General features: G+C 39.4%; 1 protein-coding gene across 1 annotated transcript in view; it reads left to right on the top strand.

Moving 5' to 3' along the window:
• The first annotated feature begins 379 nt into the window (after positions 1 to 379).
• Positions 380 to 25,359, top strand: part of DOCK3 (dedicator of cytokinesis 3) — a 221,486-nt gene continuing 196,506 nt past the window's right edge. The window contains exons 1-2 of the mRNA XM_063348169.1: positions 380 to 838; positions 21,467 to 21,550. Coding sequence (XP_063204239.1) covers positions 802 to 838; positions 21,467 to 21,550 — 121 coding nt within the window. The 5' untranslated portion in view covers positions 380 to 801. The remainder of the gene's footprint in view (positions 839 to 21,466; positions 21,551 to 25,359) is intronic.

The raw sequence follows: 25,359 nt of genomic DNA, 5'->3' as shown, positions 1-25,359 counted from the left end.
TCGCTTTCTCTGTTTTCTTGAGGGGATTTTAGCTTTATTTTCCTTTTTTTTAAAAAAAAAAAAATAGATGCCTGACCGACCGGAGGGTGAAGTTCAGGTGGATGCTCGGAGGGGGTTTCGGGGCCGGAGGAGCCACCGGGGCCGCCAGCTTGTACCGGTCGCCCCGTTGTACCGGGGCTGGGGGGTGTTTGGCCCTACCCCGCTGTTTACACACCGGCCACGCGCCGCCGCCCCCGCGCCTCGCGCCCGCGCGCGCCTCGTGCGGCCGCGCGGGGCGGGTGTGTGAGGGGGGAGGCGGCGCGAGCCGCGCATGCGCGCCGGGCCCCGCCGGGAGAGGAGGAGCGGGGGGGGCGCGGCAGTCCGAGCCCTTCGGCGACGGCGGCGACAGCAGCGGCGGTGGCGGCGAGGAGGAGGAGGAGGAGGAGGAGAAGAAGGCGGCTGGAGGCCGCCGCGTCGTCAGGGCGAGGAGCCCGCTGGGCCGGCGGGGCCGCGCTAGGAGAGGCGCTGGGCCGGCGACGAGCGCCCGCCGGGCGCTGAGGGGAGCGGCGGCTGTTGCTGCCCGGGCGGGCGGGGGGCAACCTCCCCCCGCCCCCCTGTCAGCGGCGCAGGGACCCACAGCGGCAGCCCCGGCCGGAGCGTGAGGCGGGGGCTGCCGGCGCGGCGGCCGCGGAGCAGCCGCCCCCGCTAAGGGGGAAGGAGGCGTGGGGGGGGGAAGGAGGAGAAGCCGCCCCCGCTCCATGAGCAGCGCCCGCCCGCCTCCCTCTGCCCAGGCGATCCGCGGCCGGCTGCCGCCGCAGCAGCATGTGGAGTCCGACCGAGGAGGAGAAATACGGCGTGGGTAGGTGCTGCCACATCCCCTCCCCCGTCCCCTCCGTGCCCCCACCTCGCGACTCTCCGCAGCGGCCGGACCCCTGGGGCTGCTTCCCCCCCCCCCCCCCCGCCTCCGCTCCGTGCCTCTCGGCGGGGGCGGTGATGGTCGCCTCCGCGGGCCCCCGGCGGTGCCCGGCAGGTAGAGAGCCGGGGCGGGGGGGGTGGTAAGCAGGGCTGTCATGTCCCCCCCGCTCCCCCCGTGGGGCTGTGGGAGGCTGCTGGCGCGGGAGAGCGGGCTCCGGCTGTGCCCGCATCACCCACCGAACGTGGCTGCCTGTGTTTTCATTTTGGGTTATTTCCCCGAGTTTTTCCGCGGAGAAGCAACGGGGAAAAAAAAAAAGAAGTAGACTTTTGGGGCTCGCGCTCAGGTCCCGATTGCACAAATAATCAGAAAACGAGTCGCTGAGCCCTTAATCTACTTAAGTGCGCGATTCCTTTTTCCTCCCCGTTTTAATCTGGGGTTTGTGGCGATCTTGTTTATGTGGAGTTTAGAGGGAAAGGGAACGGCGGCGGTGGGATGTCATTAGGGGGCGTCGGTGATGCACCTGCGGCGGGGCGGGGGGCGGCGGCGGCCTGCGGGGGAGCGGGGCGCGGGGCCGGGGATTCAGGGACCGTAGGGGCTTCTCCTGGCTGTAATCTTGGGCTACGGCGGCCGTGGTGCATTGCGCTCGTTAAAAACGCGTTTCGGTAAATGCCTGGTCTTGTTATTTTTCGTTGTTTATGGTGAATCAGGCGTCGCTGTCGTCTTGAATCTTGTTTGCTCTGGGAGGTCATCGTTGGCGGCTTCATTTTTTTTCTGTTTTAGTGTATAGTCATTGCTGATAAGAGTATAAATGTTACACCTAATGAAAGGAAGACAGACTTTAACTTCACTTTTATTTATTTTGTTTTTTTTAATTATTATTTTTAAAAAACTGTTGACACACACGATAAGAAAAGTAGTCTGCCCTGATTACTTACCTAAATGCTTCATTAAATTTATAGTTATCAATTGTTCATATTGACTTTTAAGTTCCACAGTGTGTGGTGGTGATCAATTTCTAGAAATATTTAAAAAAATATAAACAACATGTGCTACAGAGTTCTGTTAACCTGTACTGTTAAAGTGGGGTTTTGACAGTGGACTTGCGGGCAATTGAAAACCTTAATGCCACTAATATTTACAATACATTTTGAGCATGTCGTCAACAACAGTAAAATGTATTGGTACTTTGTTAATTTTTAATCTTCTGCAATATATATTTTGCTTAGTACGTTCCACATATTTTCATAATGAATAGAAGAAATAAGGGTTCGGTTTTGTTTTTTAAAAAAAAATAACCAAATACAGCGTGTCAGATGAGAACCTATAAGCGTAGGGCAATATATGCAAGTGGCATAAAATAATGTGAGAAAGTAATTACGATACTGTTGTTATTTTGTTAATCACTGGGAATACATAAAGTTGACAAGCTTTGTTACATCTCGGTTGAATGTTCAGAGAATACCAACTATCTCAGCTTGCTCATACCTCAGCCATTGGTGAAAGACCACCCCTGTTGTCCTAGTACAGAACTTGCTGCTATGATTGTAATAGATGCTTCAGGAAAAAAATATTAATTTTTCAATGAATGTTGGTTTTCCTCTGTTTTGTTTACGTAGTCATTTTTCTTTGCTGTGTTTGTTTGTGTTTGGCTCATGTTTTCAAATAAGAAAATACGTATGCTACCTTAATGGAAAAGTAGGTGAACTAATTTTTTTTTTTTTTTTTTTATGCAGACGTATGGGAGGGAAAAATAGGAAATCTCCATTCAGGTTGTAAACAAGTCTAGAAGAGGCATCCGTAAGAGAGAGTAGTGAATGAAAACAAGTGTTATTTCAATGAATATTCTATAGTCTGAAGAATATTCCTATGATGTTGATTTTTCTTTTTTCTTGGTGATTTCTTGTTGTTTTTTCTTGATTTTTCTACGCAGATGTGGGAAGGTCCCAAATAATGGCTAAGTCTTAAGAATTTTGGTGATCTCTAGGCAAGTTTTTTTAGTCTTGGGTAGCTTTAATTACTTTTCCTGTAATTGAAATTGGTTGATAATACTCCAGAGAGGGAGAATAGGTGAAAAATGCTGCTTATGTCTAGAGTTTAGTTACTGTAAGTAGGGAGAGGAGTACTAGTTTTTCAAATGTAGATCTGTCATTGCTTGCTAAAGTGGTCATTTTTGTGCATTTTGGAGAAACTAGAATATAGAAAGGGTAGACCTAAGGTTTTACTGTTAGGAGAAAAAAAAAAGGGGGAAAAATAAAGATGATTTTTTTTCGTTGTTTTTTCTGATGTAAGTTATCCCAATTTCACAAATAAAATGTGGAAAAAAAATTTTTTCTTGGCATGAGTAGATGATATGAGGTTATGCCTTGGGCTTTAGTAGTTTGCTTTTATTTTGAACACTGTCTGTCAAAACCCCCCCTGCGTATTTTCTCTGTGCTCTTGTTAAAAAAAAGGTTTTGGTGTGCCTTTGGATTAAGGTGGTAGACTTTATGTCCCTGTTGATGTAAGTTGTGTGGGAGAAAAATCCGTTATTTCTGCAACTGGAATGCCACACAGAGCATTCTGGTGAAATAGAAATGTATGGCTGGGCACCCAGGCTTTGTACATACCTGCTCAAGTGTTTTAAGGAAAGTGAAAGTACCATATAAAGTAGTTAATTCTGATGTCGTTCTCTTGGTTGAAAGTAAATTGTGATTTGTGTCATCTTCTTATCTAGGTGGTTGGCTCAGAGATGATAATTTATAGAAACTGTTCCTTCAGAAAGACACCACGTTCCTTCTCTCAGTGCGTTGGATATAGAAGGGCTTTGTATTCTGCATTGGCTTTCAAAGAGTTTAAGGAAAAGACATTTCTTATGTGTTTGCTGGTGCCCCTTTAGAGCTACCCAGACTCTTGGCTGAAAGAGAACACGTTAAATTTACTGTTGTGAACGTCACTAGCTTTTTGGCAGTTTGGAAGTTCTCTTTGCCTGTGTAGCTGCAATTAAAAGAAGTCTTCAGTGCTTACAGTTGCAGAACTCTGTTGTATTGCCCAATTCTCATACAAGTCATTGTGTACTTCTGCAACAGAGATTAAAAGATTGCTCAGGATATTTCTAAACAAGTAATTAAATTAAACGCTCTTCTAACAACACTGAAGTTCTTCCTTGGTTGTACTTCTCAGCTGCTATAGCTGCTACTTGGTAGATGTGAATAATTCCCTCATTTTCTGTTTAGAAATGTTTATGTTCAGCGGCTCTAATCCCCACTACACTTTTAAAACTTTAGACTTGCTGTTGAAAGGCAAACGGTTCTTCCACAGATGCTTACGATGACCAGTTATGAAAATAATTAGTGAGGTATCTAAACTGATTATTGAAGATAACTAGCTCTCTAGCCCTCTAGTGTTTTAATATTTTTAAAGCGGTCTGTGTCTCTAAGAAAATATTTATTAAAGTGATCTGATTAGTTACATTAGTCTTCTAAAGCACATATTAAATAGTAATGAATTAAAAGAAAAAGCGAAGCAGATAGAACTCCTTAGTAAATAACAGTTAATTAAAATTTGGCAAATGTGAGAGAGCTGATTATGTATTTCATTAGGCTGTCAGTTTCTCCTGCTTTATTTTTGTTCAAGGAGCATGTTTAGATGGTTCTGAAAGTTGTTTGGTTTTTTTTTTGTTAATGTAGTTAATCCTGTACTTTGTATGGCTGACCATATTAAATATGCATGTATTAAGTCATAGAGAAGAAGGAAAACCTGCCTGCATAAACAGCACCTGTTCTGAGTTTATTCAAAGAATTAGTGTTAAAATCTGTTAATTGTTTTATTTAAAATGAATATTTTATCTTTATTTTCACCACTTAGTAACAATGAAAAGTGACTTCATAAGCACAAATAGGTATAACTAATATTTCCCTTGTTCCTGCTAAAAAAGGATGGAACATCATAATGTCCTAGTTACAGTTCTGTACTGTAGCTTCTGCTTTTTGATCAGTATCTTGATTTTTGCTTTTGGTTTGGGTTTTTTTTTGTTTGGGTGGTTTTTTTTTTTTTTTTGGTTTGGTGTTTTCCCCCCCCCCCCCGTTGCTATACCTTGGGTAGCACGTTTCCCAGTTCCTATTTGTGTTTGGAAAAACAGGACTGCAAAAGTTACAGAAAGTCTGCCTTTCCTCACCAAGTCTCTTGGCATACTACTCTATTCTTACCTGTTTACGCAGAAGGCAGCTGCTAAACAAAGAAGTGCTCAGAATTGATTGTTATTGCGATTTCTCTGTACCACTGAAGCGGTTTGTTACATGTTTAATGTGAAAAGTTCCCAAGAGATAGAAAGAAGTCCTTCCTCCAAATTAGGAAAAAGTCCGTCTTTGGTAATCTGGGAAGCAATATCGATCATTGCAACTGGGTTCTGTGTTATGGGACGTATATTAAATTTCATCTTCTCTTTTGTACCCTATTGCCAGAAGCTGTAATTGTTTGGCAGCAGGAGGGAGAGGAGGTGACTAAGGATGTTCTTCAGTGATCTGTTGTGGGAGCTGGTGGTAATATCTGGGGACTATCTCTTTAGTCAGGAAAACTATATCATCTGTGGATTGGAGTAATTTTTAGTTCCATTCAATATTTTGCCCCTAAAGGCCTATTTTTACCCTTAGGACTTAAGAATGAACAAAGGAATTTGTCAGTCAGGGCTCATAAAGGAAATGTATATGCATTATTTGACTGAATGGGAAACGAATCACACCATGAAATGTCTCTGTAAAAGAGCAACTCCCAAGATGCACCCAGTTGGAGACCTTCAGTGTAGACAGGAAAGTCTAGTGAGGTGTCATTTAATGTAGTGAGCAATTTTAGTTTCAGTCTAATGTAAATCTGTATTTCTGCTGTTTCTGAGATAAGTTGGAGATAAAGTACATTGTTTTGTGGGAAGAGATGAATCTGTTTTGGCTCATCCTAGAAAAGACTAGCCAAAAGATACTGTGGTTACTCTTGTGAATACCTGGTCTGCAGAACTGGGTGAGAATTAATCTGTAAGATACTACTAGTTCAAGATATCTACATACTAGTTGTCTACAAATAGACTTCCAGTAGCAATTAGCTAAAACTTTCTAAATACAGGAGGAATGAAGTTGAGAAACAGTTTTTCCAATTGCTAACAAAGGCAAGGAGTCAGATGCATATGTTTAGCAGTTTATTGGGTGGTTTGTATGGGCATGTAGGCATGATCTTAGAGTAAGAAGTGATAGTATTGCAATATTTAAGTTTTGACGCTTTGATGGGTTTGAGACCAATTTTCTCCATTTATTCATGGTTATGCCGTATTATATATTCAGCTAAGACCTTCAGGACTTCATCTGCTTGCCAATAGGGCAGGGGCAAACATGGTTCCTCTCTGACTTTATCCATAGTGCAGAATGGATTTAATATTTTAGACTGATTTCCTATGGGTGGAAATCTTTAAGTGTTCAGGCTTTCTTTCCTCACCTAAGAATACCTCTAATCCAGTAATGAGCGACATTTTATGATGAGAGTTGGCAGTCTCAGGCATACATTTCCTACAGATTTAATGAAAATTGGTGTCTGGGTGGGGAAGAAAGAACTCATTAGTGTTCCGTGCAGGTAAGCAGCTAGTGCCTTACTGAAAAGAATGGATAATAAGTTTCTATCAGGACTCTTCCTAATACAACTTTTTTGTTTGATTGCTGAAGAGTGTAAAGGGGAGGAATGTTAATGTGAGCATGGGAGTGAACTTGAGCGTGCTTTGTGGACAGGACTGCTCAGGAACAGGACTGGGGATAACGAAAGGTTAAAAGTTCAATGGTACTGCATTTGATTTGTCATCGGACTGTTGATGAAACAGAGGGAATGGGAACGTGAATATCCATTGGTAGGAAACTAGGCTTTTTATGTTTATTCAAGGAACAAGTTATTTTGCTTTCTTTTTTTAATGCAGCAGGTATCAATTACAATTAAAAACAGGGCATATGACACCATGCCTTGAATGCTTCTATTTCTTGGAAAATTTATGTAATTTTTTGGTGTTTCTTTTTTATATGCTTTGGGTTTGAATTCATTGTCAAGCCTGTAGGACAGGAAGGGAGGTTCTTCAGAGTGAAATTAATGAGGAAATTTAAAATCGTTTCTCTTTTGAACAATTTAAGGTATAGGAAGTTGGTGTGTGAGTATGTGGTGATGGTGCAGGTCAGAATTTGCAGTTGGAAGAGTAAGAGAGCAAAGCTGATAGTTTTATTAATCCTTCTGAAGGTAGCTTTCTTAGTTTACAGTCAATGGCATAGCTCAGCTGGACTTGAGTCTCACTGTCTGGCAAAGCCTTTCTTTTCAGCAATTCTATACTTAAAAAGTCAGAGTCCAATATAAATGTCAGGGAAACATGTAAGAACTTGTGATCTGGAAAGTTCTCTACCGCATATTTGGTGGCATTTTAAAAACCCGCAAAAAGGGGATAGTTGGGGATGAGAAAGAGTTCTTTGTCTTCATATGCACAATGACATGTAGATACACAAGCTTTTCTGATTAATATGTTAAATAATTATTTGGAACATAGTTCTTATATGGGAGAGCTGTAAATGCCTGATGACTTCCAATAACTAGTGTTATTGGTGGCCGTACGCATTTTGTAGATAGATTCTTTTGAGAAATGGGAGTTCTTTTTAGATGTGGATATGAAAACACTGACCAAAGAATGGAAAGTCTTTGGAAGATTATTCAGCTGTCAAAGAGCCCGATGCAACTTTTTTTCTTACTTCAGAGAAATTTTTGTTAGTTTGCATAGTGAATTAAGTTTATTATGTTCTTTTCTCAGCAGTGATATTCACTGAGGAAGAGGCTAAAGGAAGCATACAGATCTGGGTTCAAAACCAGTTGCAATTGACAGCAGTTGTTCCACTGTTTTAGTTATGAGTCAGCCTTAATATCACTACATGTTACTTTTTTTCTTTGTTCTGTTTCAAAATCTCTATGCTCACTGAACCTCAAGGCAAAGAGATGAAGTATCTCATTCACGTGACTTATGTTAAAATTAAACCTCCATTCAGATTTTTGCGTGTCAAAATGAGCTTTATGATCTCTTCTGAGATCCAGAAAGCATCTCTTAAGTTTTTTTAGCTGTAATTCCTTCCTCTTAGACATATTTTAGTGTTTGTTTAAACAATGAGTCTTTAATCAAAAGTTACTGAAGCCATAAGGAAGACTGGTAACTGTGGGTATGACCAGACTAAGTGCTTTCCAGTATAGCTGTGAGGTGATTACTTGTTGCCAGGATGATACTGCCTCTTGTCCCACTTCAGCATTTGACTACGTTTTCTTTTCTTGAGTCTTTTGGATATTAAGCCTTAAGAAAAGCTCATGACAAGTGGTGCCGGCTAACTCTTGGTGATTAAAAGCAGGTCATTCTGCTTCAGAGATCAGCTGATACCAGTTACTCTCTGAAAGAAAAATAAAGATTTGTCTAGATGTTACAGTGTAGGGAAGCTTATGCACTAAATACTTTTAATGTTGCCAGTAGATAGTTCATGGAGTGGTGAATTATTTCCTTTGTTTTGAATATAGGTCTGTGAGCTACCCTGCAAGCTGGAGTTCAGTTTGCTTTGGCAGGTGGCTTACTGTTCTAGAAATCTCTTGTTTCTGTGTATTTGAACAGCAGGGGACTCTCTCTTCCCTCTAAATGTTTTTATGTATGAGATGTTTATGCCAACTGTTAACTTAGTATACCTGCCCTTTCAGTCTTCTGATCTTGATAAATGAAGCCTTGCATACATGTCAGAGAAACCCAGAAGTAGTGTTAAACAGAAGCCAATTGAAAGCTACCTACAACTCTTTACAGGCCTGTTTGGTTGCGTGCGGTCTTTTGTCTGGCTGGGGAGTGTGGTCTACCCAAACAAGTAGTAAAGGCAGCAGAAAACCTTTCATAGGATAATATTGCAGTCAGTGTTAAATAGTCCCTGTAGGGAGTGATACGTATGTTTCCAGTAAGTGGGTTTGGATCTGGGAGGGTAGGAGGAGATGTTTCTATTTCACCCATCTCTTTCCTTGTAGAGAAAAATGCCTATGGAAGGGCCTGTGTAAAGTTGACCACTTCACCTAGCCATGTGTTCTCATTTATGTAAGTTTAGGTATGTATGGCTATATTATATACATGGACATAGAGCGTAGATGCAAGTGAGAAAGTGTCAGCCACTGTGGGGTAAATAATCCAAAAAAGTATGAATTACAGTAAAAGAAGGTTATTGAAAACTGTGGTTTGAACTTTGATGTGGTTTTGTGTTGGTTTTTTTTTTCTCTCCCTCTGAGTGCTCATGAGCTGAATGATTGGCAACTCAATTTTTGATAAACCAAAGGGGCAACAGTCTTGTTTCACTGCATTTAGTGAAGCAGGATCAATGGTTTGAGATAATTTTGCCCTGACATCTGCTATTCCGTACTGTTCAAAATGGAGCTGCATGGTACCTGTGCAGCTGGCCTTCCATGAAGAGAGTGACTAGGTGAATCATCTACATGTCTGTTTCTGATTAAAGGTTATATTGACCGGCTGTCCCTCTGGCAATGACTTCTTAGTATGGGAAGAGCTGGCCCGGGGCACAGAGAGACCAGCTCTGTGAGCTGATGTGCTTGGGCCTGCTGTCTGCTGACCAGGCAGCTCTGCATCCACTTGGAACAGCTTGTGCTGCTGCTGTCAGTTGTACTCCCTCATTGCCCCGTCATGCACAGCGTAATTTGCAGCTGTGCATTCTGCCCGCCTGCTCTTCTCTTTCAGCCTTTCTGAGTACATTGATCTGATCGGAATTATGAGCATAGTTGCTCTGCTGTGGGTTGTTTTTTTTCTGTTTTCTGATGAGTATTGGTTATCTCTATGGTCCAGGGTTTTTACCAAGCATTGCTCTTGCAGAAACAGCTTCTCTCTTGTCTCTGGGGAAGTGGGGGTAGAAAATAGGCTTTTCTCTCTCATTTTCTTCATCACAGCAAGGCCCTAAACTGCAACTTCTCATCTCGCTGCTTTTTCAATTCTGGAGTGAGTACACCTCAAGTTGCTGGCAAAACTCAGTATTCTTCTTTTAATAATGAAAAAAAAAAGTTAATTATTTCAACCTGAGTGGAGTATGCTATAAGAGAAAAAAAGGATTTTCCCATGTTTCGGATAATGTTGATGGCATTACATAATGTATGTTTACTTAAGATTAGCAGAGGTAAAACATTCATTAGACTCATTAAAAAAAAGTCTTCAATTATGTCAGGCAAATGTTTCATTTTTTGGTATTTTAGTAGCAAATAGTTTATGAAAAAGATCAAAGTTCTTATGTGGGGCTTGAAAGGTTTCGTAGCAGTCTCGTAAGCTATCTTCAGGTATCCACACAATATTCTTGTGTGGCAGATAGTGTAGGGGAAAATACAGAGTTTTCAACTAAGATCCAGGAGCTGGTATACTGATAAATACAGTTTTATAGGTCTGCTCTATTCTTCCCTTCCCCTTCCCCATAGGAAATGTGCAAACTGACTGCAAATACCAAGGTAACTTTAGCATGTTATGAACTTATTTAGCAGTTGGATAGGAGGACTAAAAGTCTTACGATCAGTGTAAAACGGAATAGGATGTACAACGCTATGCGATGATACCTCTGTTTTTGCATGTGTGAACATTAAATCGGTGGTGCTGTCTTGTAGCTAGCCACATGCCAGGCTGTGTTCCTGTATAACCAGGATGGTGGTGGAAGTGATCATATCCTCCTTCAGGGGATCGCTCTTGGGGCACCGTATCTCACAGTATGGGGGGTGAGGGTAGGAGATGCTTAGGAGGCTGCCGCACAAGATGAGAGAGGAGAGTCTGCAAGGTCTAGGCTGGTGCAATCTGTAGAAAAGGAGGATAAGAAGGGATCTAGTATATGATTATCTGCATTTTAGGGTGTTACGGAGAAGAGAGAGCCAGATGCTTTTCAGAGTTGCACAGAGAAGGAGCAGTGGTGGCAAGTTACAGCAAGGGACATTGATTTCCACAGTGCATATGGTAGAGCACTGGAGCAGGTTGCCTGCAGAGGTGATGCAATCTTCATTCTCCAGGGTATTAAAAACTTGACTGGTTTCTTCTTTTCTTTCCTAGTGTTCAACGGTAAAGCGTAGCCATTTCTGGCTCACACTTGCAATCTGTGGAACGCAGCAGTGCAGAATGGCTCCATGCTCCTTTGTGCAGTGCGTGGTGTGGTCAGTGTTTTTCTCCTCTTTGCAGGATAAGTATTGGAAAGAGGGAGAAGTGTTTCAGAAACTGAAACAGTCTTTGTCTCTGCTTAAAGAGGAGAAAAAGAAACTGATGCATTTACTTCCTGCATAGAGAGCATGATGTATGGGTGAGGGACTTTGTACTGCCAGGGTGGAAGTTGAATGAACTGATAGCTGAGGGAATAGATTTACAGGGAGGGGATGACTACGATAGATGCCTGCAATGCTAGAAGCTCAAAATCTGTTCCTTAATGTAGCTAAAGTAGCGGACAGCACTGTGGGCTTTTGGTCTGTTTCTTAGTTCTACCTCATGTCACCAGGATGTGCAAAACTGTTTTAAACAGCTCATGATTTTTGAGCCCAATCTCTATTTTTATCTTGGAGGGTAGGGGAAGGATGCTAGCAATAATTCACTTTGCTAGTGAATGATCACCTTTCTTCTCAGGCATCTGTTTCTTTTTTTACATGAATATTTTCATAGTGATGGTATGACTCAGTAGAAAGAGGCGGTGTTGCTAGGCAGCAGTTTGAGCACTTTGCAGATGCCATGTGATGGCAGTAAGCTGCCTTGTAATAATCCATTGGTGGCAGTATTCCTGGCTGAGGTTCTGTATTGCACAAAGAAAGAAGCATCTCTGACAGGAGCAGATGCTGCCTAGCAACTGCCAGTGCTCCCGGACCAGCCTGAAATACCTTCACTTAATTGCAGTGTAATTTTGGTAATATACAAAACCTTACGTGTAACAGATTGCTTTCAATTCCGAAGCATCATCTTCTTCCTCAAGGTTTTGCATAAAAGTTCATAAAAACCATTAATAAGGTCAAAAAATTCTTTAGCCTTCTTCTGAATCATGTCTTTTGTTTTAATCCCTACTCTTCGATTGTAATGTTTGGATGCCTTTTAATCAGCTTTTGATAATCTTTTTTTGTGTGTGTGTGTATTACATTAGTGCCTGGCAGTTCCTGTCGGATTAGAGCCCTGTTCTGTGTCATGTGTACCAGCATACTCTGCAAGAAATGCCCCTTGCTGCAAAAACCCTGTGTCGTTTTATTTGGGTAGTGGGTTTTTTTAGGCTGTTACTGGATATTTCTTCTCCTTTGTACCTAAATTCTTTATGTTGTCCATCTTGCTTAAGCAGTGGAATGTTTTGGAAATACTCGACCTCATTTTTGTTCCCTGTTTTCTTTGTAAACATACTTGCTAAATGTGGCCTGAACTTGCAAATAGATTTACATGTCTCAAATTCGTTTCTGGCAAATAATTGAAACCCCCACCCACAATTAATCATTTAAATACTTAGAAGGTATACTGTGAAGGTGAAAACATTCTTCTAGGTATTTGTAAATAAAATGAGAATGTTTTCATTTAAATTTCCTTGTGGTTCTGCTCCCTTCTCAAATATCATCAGACTTTAACCGTGCAACGTATGAGGCTCACATGTTTAATCAAGCAGTTCCACAAAAATTTAATTGTATTGGCCTTTAATTTTGTTATGAAAATGTGAAGGTTTTTTTCCCTCAAACTATTTTTTGATCTTTTAAATCATTAAACCCACAATTTTCTGTTTGCAAGAACTACTCCTTTTTGCTGAAAAAAGGTTTGTAGCCTTGAGAGGCTCAGAGTGGAAGGTACAAGGTGGTTTGGAAAGTATTAATTCTTTGCTGCCTGTAGGTGTGATTGTGCAACACCATTGCCTCACAAAAAGGTAAAGCCAAATCTTGTGCCTTTTAGCTGTCTTTTCTTCTGCGTGGTATCTTGTATTAATGCTGGGTTGTTTTTTTTTCTTGCGCAGTCATATTGCTGTGTGTAAATACAAAGAATTAACATCTGTCACCCTTTTTAAAAAACAAATTATTCATAAAAGGTAGTTCGGAACTTTCTAAAATGATAAATACTGTGGAGTGGAAGAATAGAAATGTATTGTTCACTCTTTTTATTTTCATAGAGCTCCCATAGGGCATTGGTGATGCAGGATCCGAACAACTGAAAAATGCTTTCTATCTGATCCATAAGTGAAGTGTGGAGTTCTGGGGTGATCTGAATGTTAAAAATTGATGTGGTTCAAAAACATGTAGGTGGCTCCATAGAAGAAAACGTATAGAAAGCACTATTAAATACCTATATAAAATTAATACTAATAAAAATTTACTCTTTAGGAAGTCCCAGTCCACAGATGGCTCAAGTTGGGGAAAGCTACATTCTTGCCCTACTCTAATATCTTTCCTTCACCTTCTTGTTTTAGCCTCTGTTAGAGAAAAGGTATTTGATTTGGAGCCATTATTGGTTTTGCCTACTACAGTGACTGTTAAGTTACATGGAGCCTTTATTATCATTTAAGTATTACAGGGAAGAAAACAAAGTTCATCTTATTCAGCTGCTAAAACTAGCCTATACTGTTAGATACACTATACACTTTTAATAGATGGATTTATATGAAAAATCATTTTCAGGAAAGACATCTTCCTCATAACATTAATTTATCGGTCTGAAGTAATTGCATTATTTTCTTAAAGGCTAATCAGTATCAGTCATTATTAGGCTCAGAGATTGACTCATATTCCATGTTAACTAGTAAGAGTGGTAACTGGTAGCAGTTTATAAGGATTGTGAGATTTAAGAGTTTGTTATATGTGTTTACCAAAGTAAACATGAACACATTCTTAGCTGATAGAGTGTGATAGAGGTTTGAGTTTAAACTATAGTTATATGTTATAAAGCATAAATTACACCATCAGAAAACTTAAAAACTTTGACATTTGTAGCACAGAACACAATTGAGTGTCTGCTCAGTGTGATTATAAATTGGTAGGGTATGGGGCTAAGTAATTTGGGTACAGAGCAACACAACTGCAGGTCTGCTTCTAGGCTTTATCCTTGCCATCCCTTGTGAAATTAGTTTGGTCAAAGATATTCTTAGGGCATGATTAGTGCATAACCTGAATAACTGCATGTTGAGTGTAGTACAGAGCATTTAAAAAATTAAACGGCGTACTTTAACCTGAAACATTTGTATATGTTCTGTTGGTGTTATCTAAAGATGTCACAAGTTACCAGAATTTTAGTAAGACAGATAATACTAATAATGAGTTGAGAACTGGAAAAAACTGTCACAAAGGCCAGGGAGATTTGTTTTTTGAAGCCACAAATAAACAGAGATATGTTGAAAGTTTGCAAAATTATGATTGTTACAGTGGAAGGAATTCAGAAACTTTGTTTCTTTTGTCACATTATGCAACTAAAAAAGACCCAGTGAAACTGGAAAAAAAAACCCAAAAAAACAGGCATGTTAACAGTTGATAATATGAGATGTCATGGGTTTTTGTGGGTTTTTTCCCCCCAGGTTAACCCACAGAATACATTAAATCTTGGCCTCACCAACACCTTGTGACAAAGAAAAACAAAAATGTGTTTATCATGTTGGATATGTTCTAGCAGCAATTATTTCTATTGTGGAGAGAAAACGTGAGAAATAATAATTTTAAAAAGCCCAACGTTACGATTAGATAAAATTTAGATTTGGAGAAGGAAAAGGGGACAATGTAAACATGGAAGCCTCTTGAACTGATTTTGTTTTTCAGCCCTCATTTAAATGAATACTTTCAATTTTCGTTGGTACATCTTGGAAGGTGGAGAGGAACAGGGCAGGAAAAGGTCTCTGTTCCTTTATGAAAATATACAAATTACTTCTTATGGGCTGAACTGATAGTTTATAGTGTAAATAGAACATTATGAAATATCAAAATACTTCTGTAGGCTTTACTACAATATGTAGAAATAAGTTGAAAAAATTAGAAATTACATGCAGAAGGCATATACCTATGCCAGTTCCCTGTGCTGCAAAATATTTTTAGGTATATGCTAAGAAAAAATGATGTTTCAGGGGAATTGGCAGCTAGATGCTGCAGTATCTTTATGTGGATACTGGGCTGGACAGTACTCTGGCATGTTCTTGTTTTGGCTTTCCCCACTGTTTGTGTAAAAAATGTGACGCACTTCTGTTACTGTTTATCATGTAGTTGACATAATCCATTTGAGAAGAAAAATGATCTGTGGAAGCATTGTGACCCAGGTGAGATGGGGGGGCGGGGGAAGTCGGGATGTAGGAAATTGAAGTAGAAGGAATTAAAAAAGGAAGATATATTTTAAATTATACCACAGCATAAATGAAAACAGCTGTGTTATTTAGGTAGGTGGCAGAAAGTAATAATGACACACATGAAATCTAATTTAACGTTTCTCTACTGTGAATTGTATTCTCTCTTTTTGCCCTAATAGTGTTCGGATGAGGTCACAAATCAATAGAGAGCAAGGGCCAACAGAAGCTCAGGCTGTGAGCGTGAGAGGGATTGTAACAGCCCAGCCACAAGCCCATCTCACTCCGCGTCCTGCCCTCGTCAGTGGCCGATAGCAGGTGTTCACAGTGCAGTAGCACAGCAAGGGAAGCATATGTGATGCTTTCCCAAGACTTAAGTGCTTCCTGGGTTAGGCACTTGCTGCGCCTGAGGTGGTACACATGCATTAACTTATCCTCTTTGCTTCTGAACTTGAGTGATTTATTTATTATTTTTTTATCACCCTGTTACAGTTTGAGAAAACCCATAACAATTTGTTGTTGTTTAGACAATTATTCTGTCACCCGATGACCCTTCTCCACCCGGAAAGGGGAATTGGGGAAAGCAAGGAAACACAAGGGTTGAAATATAAATAGATTTAATATGATAAGACTAAATAATTAACAATAATATTAAAGAACCAGTATTAATTCTGATACTAATATAAGATATACAAGAATTATACTCAGCCAATTATATCAGCAGGAAGCTGTGCACTCCCAGCAGGGGACAGCAAATGTCGGACACTGCGAGCGCTGAGGCTTCAGGAGGAAGGGAAGGCCTCAGGGGTCCGGCACCGGGGCAAGGAGTTTCTCTGGGCTGCTGGTATCAAGGGAGAGAGAAACTACGCAGCAAACTTTCTAATTTATACAGAATGTGACATTCATGGCATGAAATAATCCTGTTGGCCAGGCTGAGTCAGATGCCCAGGCCTCGCCCCTCCTCATCCCTGCATCTGGCAAGGCTTGAAAACACTGAGACCTTGAATCCCACATAGCCTAGCTGGCTATAAAGTAAATATTTTCACAAATTCAAACACTGGAGTTTTCCCCAGCATTAGAAGAGAAATTAGTCCTATGTCGCTCAACCCAGGACACACCCTCAGCATCTTGTGAGGAGTTTCACAGTTTATGCACTGTGTGGAAAAGTACTTCATTAAATAAAGTCCTGAGCTCTTCTCTGCTGTTTCATTTGACACTGCTCTGCTTTTTTGTACTGTAAGGGATAATGAGCAGTTGTTACCTGTTCACCTTCTCCATACAATTTATCAATTATACTCTCTCCACCTCTTTCAGCAGTCAGTCTTACTGGTAGAAGAGTCTTATCTTGGTTCATAATTAATCTAATAAAAGCTCTTATGCAGACCTTGGTGTCTCTTATCTCACTTCTTTCTACCTTTACTTAGGCTGCTCTGTCCTTTTCGACAAAGGATACATTTTTGACAAAGGGGAAGGGGGAAAACTGGCACATGGGGGTTCATTGTGAATTTTATACAGTCCTGTAGGTAATGGTGTCTTCCTTTTTTCCCCCAAAGATAGTATTCTGCTGTGATGTGGTGGTAATGAGGGATAGTATTCTGCTGTGACGTGGTGGTGATGAGGAGGGGGGTGCTGCTTGACAGTGTCTGAGCGTAGAGTTTACAACAAGAACTCTGGTGTCTTGCTCGGTGTGGTAATAGCAAGGGGAGAGACGAGCATTTTGTATGTGAGATTAGGATTGTTCATCCCTCGTGAAACACCATGTAGATGAACTAAATGGTATATATCCGCCAGTTCTACTTGTGGTACTTAGGTCCATCTGCAACTGCTTATTACCCTGAATAACTTGAGTGGCTTCACAAACCTTGTCACTTTTCCAAATGATTGGCTTTTCTGGATCATTTAGACATAATTTGAACAGAAAAGGCTCCAACAGAGAACCCGTTAGAGCTTGCTGCTCAACCTGTCTTCACTAAGAAACTGGCTACTTATTCTTCTATTTTGTATCTCTTAGCTGGTTATTTATCTGTGCAAATGCATTCCCACTTTATCACAGCCAAGCTCAGTTTCTGCAAGAGCTTTTGGCAGGGGCTGTTTTAGAACAGCTTTTGTAAAACCTACTGGATTGTATCAAGGGGATCTTCTTTGTCCATATAGCAAGCAGCTCCTTTAGATATCTGAGGACTCAGTAAGCTACACAGATGAATTGACTCTTTCTTAAGATGGCATGTTTATCTGTGTACCCTTATTCCTTTGAAGCAGTTTCTGTTACTGCTGGTGACTTACAATGCAGCTGCTTATACTGTATCAGGGCATGTCCATAGGCAAGGACAACGCTTCTGAACCTGTCCTCTCCTGCCTGGATCTTTGACTTTCCAAACTTATTCCAATTCCATTTGTTCTTATATTTTATACCCCCTAATTCCTTCATGCAGTCTGCTACAGCTTTAGAGTAACTGCTTATGTGAACCAGTTTGTGCCTTTCTCATTAATAAATTGCAGAGGTGCAGAAGGAAGGGTTTGTTTTGCTGTGGCCCGCTTTCATAGACAGGAAGGAACCTCTGACTTGGAGATAATTCATGAAAGTGGCACGTGGTACTTTTTCAAAGCATTCCTCTTTGGCAGAATGTGTTACTTCTGTATTCTGGTGACCAAGGGGATGACACTTGTAAGAAGTGATGGAGATTTGTTGACTGATAGACAGTTTGTAGATGTTCATATGCTATGAAGAATTTCTCTGTGGGAAGGACAGAAGTCACTTATTGGAGTCCTCTCTGTAAGTTATTTTCCCCAGAATGCTTAAATTATTCCATATACATTTGTGTTCATATTTTTCAAATAATACTGTTAAGAAGAATTGTGTACCTAAAAGTGGCTTCCTAAATAAGATTGTGTTGCATTTTTAGCTTAGCAAAAACATCAATAACTTTGGCAGTAACCTTTGGAATCATGTACCAGACTACAAAATAACCTCAAATTTCTGGGATTCTGTCATAATCAGTAGCTATTTTTACAATTCTTTTTTTATATCAGAGATGTTAAATTGTGTTCTTGTTACACAGTTTTAACAAGATACGGTTTGGTGTATTTGGTCAGTTTATTTGGGTTCTTTAATTTTTCCCGACTTTCATTTAGTTTAGTGTGGCTACAAAGTCAGCTACTCTTGAGATTTGCCTTCTGTTATTTTGAAAATATCCATGTTGCTATTCACGTACCCTATTGATTATGAAAATTGTCAAACAGAAGAGACATGCAATTTATTGATGACTACAAATTTATCAATGAAGGTATTAGATTTCATACTGCTGTATTAAGAATGAGGAACACAAGGTGGATGTTATTTTTGTATGAGAACTTATTTTCTAATTGAGAATGATCATCCAGACTGTATCTATAGCTGATGCGATCAGTTCATTTCTGTTCTGTGATTCTTGTTTGTTTATTCTTTTTTGACTGAAGTAGACCTAAGAAAAGAGCTTTGGCTGTCTTATTAATGAGTACTCTTACATATTGATACAGTACAGTCCTTATAGCAGGTTTGCTTTGTGTGGCCTGTTATAAGTGGACAGTTTGCGTCTATAAACTAATGTATCTATTAGAATTATTTCTTGTAAGCCTAAATATATTAAAGTCATTATTCTTGGTCATATTTTTAAAATTTATTGTATCGTCAGTTGAAAAAAACAGTACTGTGTTTTCCTGCTACCTTTTCTTTAGCTTTCATTCTAAGCTCAATTTTAGTGTTACATCACAGGCAAGTATTTGATGAGCAAAGAACTAGTAGTTGCATCAAATCCAGTTTCTTTCTTGTTTTCATCCTTTATTCAGTAGTTTTCATACAGTAAATAATTTTCATAGGAAGCTAGCTGTTGTTTGCTAATTCAAAACTTCTAATGCAGTGTTAACATGCAATAATGTTTTTCAGACTAACTATTACTTGTTGGACTTAGCTAAGTAAGACTGGTCAGTCATTAATCTCTCTAGATTTCAAACTCTTCTTTTGTATAAAACCATCAATGCTTACGTGTCTCAGTGTCATGATAATCTTGGCATGTTCAGAGAAGTTAAAAATGGCCTGGAAATTGGATTTAATATTATCATGTATATATAGATTTTTTAAATGATTGTTTATCTAGAATTATTCCCATAAATTAATATAACTTGTTACTGTATTAACATTTCTCCATTTTTCTGGTGTTTTCATTAGTAGCTTTTCACTCAGGATTTCTAAAATCCTGTACTTTTAAGACCTGCTTGAATTTTTTTAGTATTTTTGTTGGTTTGAACGGAAGAGTCACGTTATTTTAATATAGGACTGTATTTTGCAAAACAACTTAGAAATAAAATATTTTTCTACCTTCTTGTTTTGGTAAAATTACCTATTAGAAAAAAAAAAACAACCCCAAAACAACCCCCCCCATATTCTGTATTTAAAGGATTCTGCTATCTAAAATACTGGAGGGGCCATTATAGATTTGATTGTGGCCTGCCGGTAAAGTGTTTGGCAACTATCAGTGTTCCTGTACTTTGGGACAAGCATTAAGTAGTTTTTCTTTAGTCGAAATCCATATTTATGATTTCTTCACGGGTGAAGAATGAATCCAGAATGCTGACAAGCTTAGTATTTTTCTTGGATTATGTTGTCTGCATTACTCCCGTCTGGAGCCAGTTGTTATGTTTCTCCTGTCTCTGATGTAAACAAGAATTTAAAACCTCATTTAACCAGCGGTGACTTGTCCTGGGCTGTACACGCTGAGAGAACAGTTTAGGTTTGGTCATGGAATCCCTAGTTTTTTCCTCTTTAATTAAACACTGCATTGAGTCTCAATGTGGAAGAGAAAACAGTTGATGCTGTTTGGTTCTCTTCAGATTTTGATTCAAATTCTTTCTCATATTACGTTCATCTGTGTGGGTGTTTACCTGGTGTAAGTAGTTTGTTCTTTCTTGGCCTTTAACTTCTTGAAATCTCTGTATACAGTTGAAACTGTGTTTTATTTTGATGGAAGTTTTTTCTGTGCTTTTCTCATTATTTCTTGAAATTCAAGGTTCAAGAAACAAACCTTGTGGTAGATGGTGCAGATGATAGTCTTAGTTTCCAAGGTGTTCTTCCTCTGGACTTCAGACTTTCTGGTTAACTGCTTTCAGTTCTGCACAGAGAGGCTTTAGTCATAAGGGATTCAGTGGCCTTGACACAAAAAGATCTTCATGAAATGCAGCTCCATGATGTGGGAACACCTCCTCCATAGCTTGTGTCTGCATGTAAAGGGGAATGATCTCTTAAATTGGCAAAAAGGACGATGCCCACTGGAGGTCACTGTTTCAACTCATGGAATTTCCCTTGTGCTTCGGTGTGTGTGTAGGTGACATATAGGGTATACTCTGTCTGAGCATGTATTTATTTAGAACAAGGTACTTGCGTGATTGAATTAAATCTGTGAGTTTTTAAATGCCGGTGAACAGGCATTACGGGACTGAGAGGGGGCCGACCTCATTTGCAATTCATCATTTTGTTTGACATGTCGTATTTTGGGAAACTACCCATGTCCATGTCCTTATTGTATTTTGATAAATATGGTTAAAGACTATATCATTATACACTGTGATAATTTTTTAAAGTTTATTTTTAAACTTGAGGTTCATTTGGTAATTTTTGATTGTATTCCTATTTTCTGAAACATTAAGATGGGTTCTTACTTTGTCTGGTTAATGAACACTAAAGATACCTAGAAAAATATTTAAGATATATGCCATGTTAGTGCTTGTCAAAAGTACAGATTCTTATGTATTCTTCTATATATCTACTTAAATATAATAATGTATGGTAATATAGGATTTTTGCAGTGTATTAGCTGCACAGATGGTACTTGAAATAATTTCAACTTGGAGGAAAGTAATCCTTGCAGTTGACTTCCTATTATAGTCCTTGCAGTTAGGACTGCCTGTTCCATTGATGAATTGTGTAGCAGAGTAAGAACTGTGAGACAAGGAAATCTTTGTATGCAGTATGAATCAGGGCTTGGTGATTTAAGTGATTACAAGCCTTGCTTAATTAAAAAATCTTTTAAAAAGCACAGCTTTTATGTTGCTGCTGAGCTTAATTTCTGATAAGGGCTGAAATAAAGTTATCCGATGAGGAAATGTTGGCTGACAGGTTTTCTGGGCAGCTGTGTAATAGCTATTTTTATGTAAGGAGTGAGCTAAAGTGCTATGCTTAGAAGAAAAATTCATGCAAAGATTCAAGCCTCATATGTGTCTCTCTCTCTTTTTCCCCACCCTCTAGTGATATGCAGCTTCCGAGGAACTGTACCGCAAGGCTTGGTCCTGGAACTAGGTGAAACTGTCCAGATCCTAGAAAAATGTGAAGGTAAGTGTGATGTCCAAGAGGGAATCCCATTTTCTATGGAAGAATATACAAATATCTTAATCTAGCAGATTTTAATAAGTTGTTGGGAAATCGTGATGCATCAAATGAAAGCACTTGAATAAAACCTCTTCTGACCCACTTTCTGTAGGAAAGGCTGAGTGCTGTTGGCACTAATCCAGTCTGATAGGGGGTCAGTGTGTTTTAAGTTAACCATCTGTCCAGAAAATCTTGAACCCTGACCTGATTGTTGTATTGTAATTGGGTCTTACAGTGAATTTTCATCATGTGAAGTATATAATCAGTATCTTTTTGTACCATATTTTCTCAGTTTTACTGTTATGCATTTCAATTAAGTATGTGTTTGTTATTTAGAAACATCAGAACACATGGAAAATATTAGTTATGAAATAGATCAGCAAAGCATTTGGGAGCAATACTGTAAAAAATGTAGAGAATATGGGTTATGGGGGGATCGCTTTGCATTTTTCTTCATGTGTTTTTTTTGTACTTAAAGGGAAATGCCATTGTAAATGTTATAACTATAGTTCTTTCTTATGTGGTTGGAAATGTCTGTGTATGAATAAATTGAATGTCCTAATCCTCTGCTTTATTCACATGAATAGTATGATTGAAGTTGTTGTATCTAAAAGGAGAATGATTTTTATCCTAATGTTCAGAGTGAGCAAGTGGTGTAAAACATGTCTATTGAGAAGGAGGTGGACAAGATACAGTATGAGAACATGTTTCACTGTAGTCTGAGATGGAATAATGTAACCTTAATGCTGAAGTGTTAAAAAAAATTCAAAACCCAGATCCACAAATCTGTAGGTTTGGTTTTGTGTTTCTTCAGTTTACAGTTGTTTTTCATCTCTAGTGTTAGTGTCGCTACCCAGACCTTCTGCATGCTGGTCAGAAGACCAGCTTTTCTCTCATGCCTAGAACTGTCTTTTGCTCTTGCAGCTTTTTCTTGTACACAGGTGTTATGTTTGTTTACCTGCTGACTTAATGCTTTATGAAAAAGTGACCTCATACATGCTGTTTTTCTAGGAAAGCAGTAGCTTCTTCACTGACACTTGTAAAAAATTTTCTGTTGAGAGTTTTGCAGTGTAGTGGTGATGTTTAATCCATGAAGAAGCATGCTGTAAACAATACATGTAGTATTATAGCTGCAAATGATAATGTGTTTGTTTTTTTTTAAATCACATGTGGTGTAATGGGCTAATCTTTACTCAAGCACTGAGTGTTAATTGCAGTCATTCTACCAGCTCTTGTGAATTAGTACATGGTGCAAGCTTGGGAAAAATTTATTACTTTGTATAGGATAGTATAACTCTTAAGGGGAAACAGTGTATATTGCTGAAAGCAGTCGTGGTATTTTCAAACCATTTCTGATAATCAAGGAAACTTTCAAAGCTCTGGGAAATGAAGGCACGATCTCAAAGGAGCAGGTTGCTTACAGAAAAGCAGAAGGATAATCCAAGGTCTCTTTACAGTGTTACAATAATTCAGCTCCGTATATTTCCTTTGCCAGTAGTTTTGAGGATGATTCCTCAAAGGCAATTCATGCCAGTCTTCAAATTGCTCAGAAAAGAGGCCCTCAGACAAAGCATTTTCCTGGGTGGAAGGAGGAGTTTGTACAGAGTTTTTTTGGTTTTGTTTTTTAAGCCCTTTGCCCTGTCATTTTGATTTAGGTGCCTTTACCATGGACTTTACATATATAAAAAGATAGATTAGCTTTGATAATAATGTCTGGAACTCCACAATATGAAATTTGTCTAAATATTCAGATGGTCTGTGCTGCAGCTCTTGCATGTGTGAATTATGCAAAAAACCACACTAAACGAGCAGAGTAGGTTCTTTTTTTTTAAAAAAAAAAAGTATTTGTTTAAGCATTCTTGCCTAAGTGGTTGTTTAACTAGGTCCTTGGTCTGCCTTGCAAATTTAGAATGAAACATACCTCATCTTCTACTTCTGCATTATTTGCTGGGGATTCTTTTGTCCAGACAAACTGGATAAATTAATGTTAAGCCATGCAAATAAGGGACTGTGGGAGTCATCAGAAGATCCATTGCTGTTTCAGCTTCGCTTGTTAGAATAGTTTGTGCATAATTCTCTACAGTAGGTACTTTGCTGTCTGGGTTAAAAGGATTCACATACATGCATATCTTCTAGTGACGTGAAGAATGATTTCAGAGTCTCACTGAAGAATTCAAGGCTGACAAAGATTCAAATACTAGTTATACATCTGAATGTGCTTATTTTTAATCATAATGACTTATTGAGTAACTATTATTATTATAGAAGAGCAAGGGCTCTTTTGTGGTGACTGACATAAAAAGCAGTCGCTGCGTTTAGAGCGATTGAGTGTAAGAGTAGGGAATCTTCTATATCAAGTTCTCGGGTACCTCTGCAGCTAAGTTTTAGATTATTTGCAGAGTAAAGGGAAGTATGCGTGCGCACGCACACACACGTATATATGCACCTATTTGTCTATTTAAGACTAATAAATATGAATACCAATTGATAACATACTTTAAAAAAATCTTTTTTATTGTGATTGTCTATGCATATTTAAATAAAATGCAATGAAATACAGTTGTGATTGTTACTATGAATCTTCTTCATGTGCTTGAAACTGGAACTTCTGAATTTCATTCAATTTGTGTGCCTACCACGCTGTGTGCTTTCATACCAGACCACAGACATCTAAATCCCTGTTTTCTAACCATGTCTAAATCTGACAAATGCCTCCCACCGCCTCCCTGACCCACTACCCCCAATAGTTCAATATGACAGGGTTCAAACCCGTGGACTTGGTGTCTGCCTTTCCTCAGAAGCTACCGACAGCTCCAGCCATGTTTTCACCAAACATTGTGCTATTTCTAAAGCATGTGACATTATTAGGGTGGTTTTATAGTTACTGTTCCCCTCTCTGAGTCCTTCCACTTATGATCTTGCCACTGAGAGAGAACTGAAACAGTAAGCGGTGTTCTCTGCTGTACATGCCACACGTTGAGGAGGTGAAAGGGTACGGGGGTAGTATGCCATGTAAAAATGCTGAAAGACACAGTTGTCTTCTGTCAACTGACAAAGCATGAGCATATGCATTGTTTGAAATACACGTGTGGACTGCACTTTTCTCAAGTCATACGGCTCCCTGCCACTGGCATTCAGGGTAAATTTAAAACGACTGTTTTGTCCATTTATTTTTATTGCTAGGGAGCAGTTTTCTTTAGATTAAAATACTACAACTTCAGTTACTTTAATTATTACCTTGAGACTCTTACATATCCACTGAAGAAGAGAAACACTAGCTGATGCCTGAAGCACCAGTTAATATAGTATTATCTTACCCATGCAAATTCTGGTATCCACACAAGTATTTACATGATTTTGATTTGTGTATATGTTAATAATAGTATTCTTAAGCCATGCATGTAATATATTTAAAGTTTCTCTCTGTTATTCCAGCAGTGACAGCACAGTTAAATGAAGACTTCCCAGTGTCTGGGACACTTAAATAGGGATTAGGGTTTTTTCTTAAATTCTTGAAGAATTCAGTGTGCTTGAGAAAGTGATGTCTTTGCCCTGCTTCCAAGTTGTACCATGCAGATGAGTGAGGAATCACACTTCAGATTGTCATTGCTGTGGGAGCAATGTGGGTTTCCTTCCACCTGGAGTCAGGATCTGTCCTGTGGCTGGCTGGGCCAAACCGACTCACTCCCAGTAATTTGCATTTCCCCTGAGAAAGATGTCTCCAGTGAGATATCCCTTTTCCTCTTCGCCTTTTTTCCCTTTTCATCCCTTTT

Source organism: Chroicocephalus ridibundus, chromosome 10 (genome assembly GCF_963924245.1).
Source record: "Chroicocephalus ridibundus chromosome 10, bChrRid1.1, whole genome shotgun sequence".
NCBI lineage: Eukaryota > Metazoa > Chordata > Aves > Charadriiformes > Laridae > Chroicocephalus > Chroicocephalus ridibundus.
The sequence above is the reverse complement of the archived record's forward strand: the minus strand, read 5'-3'. Positions and strand labels throughout refer to the sequence as shown.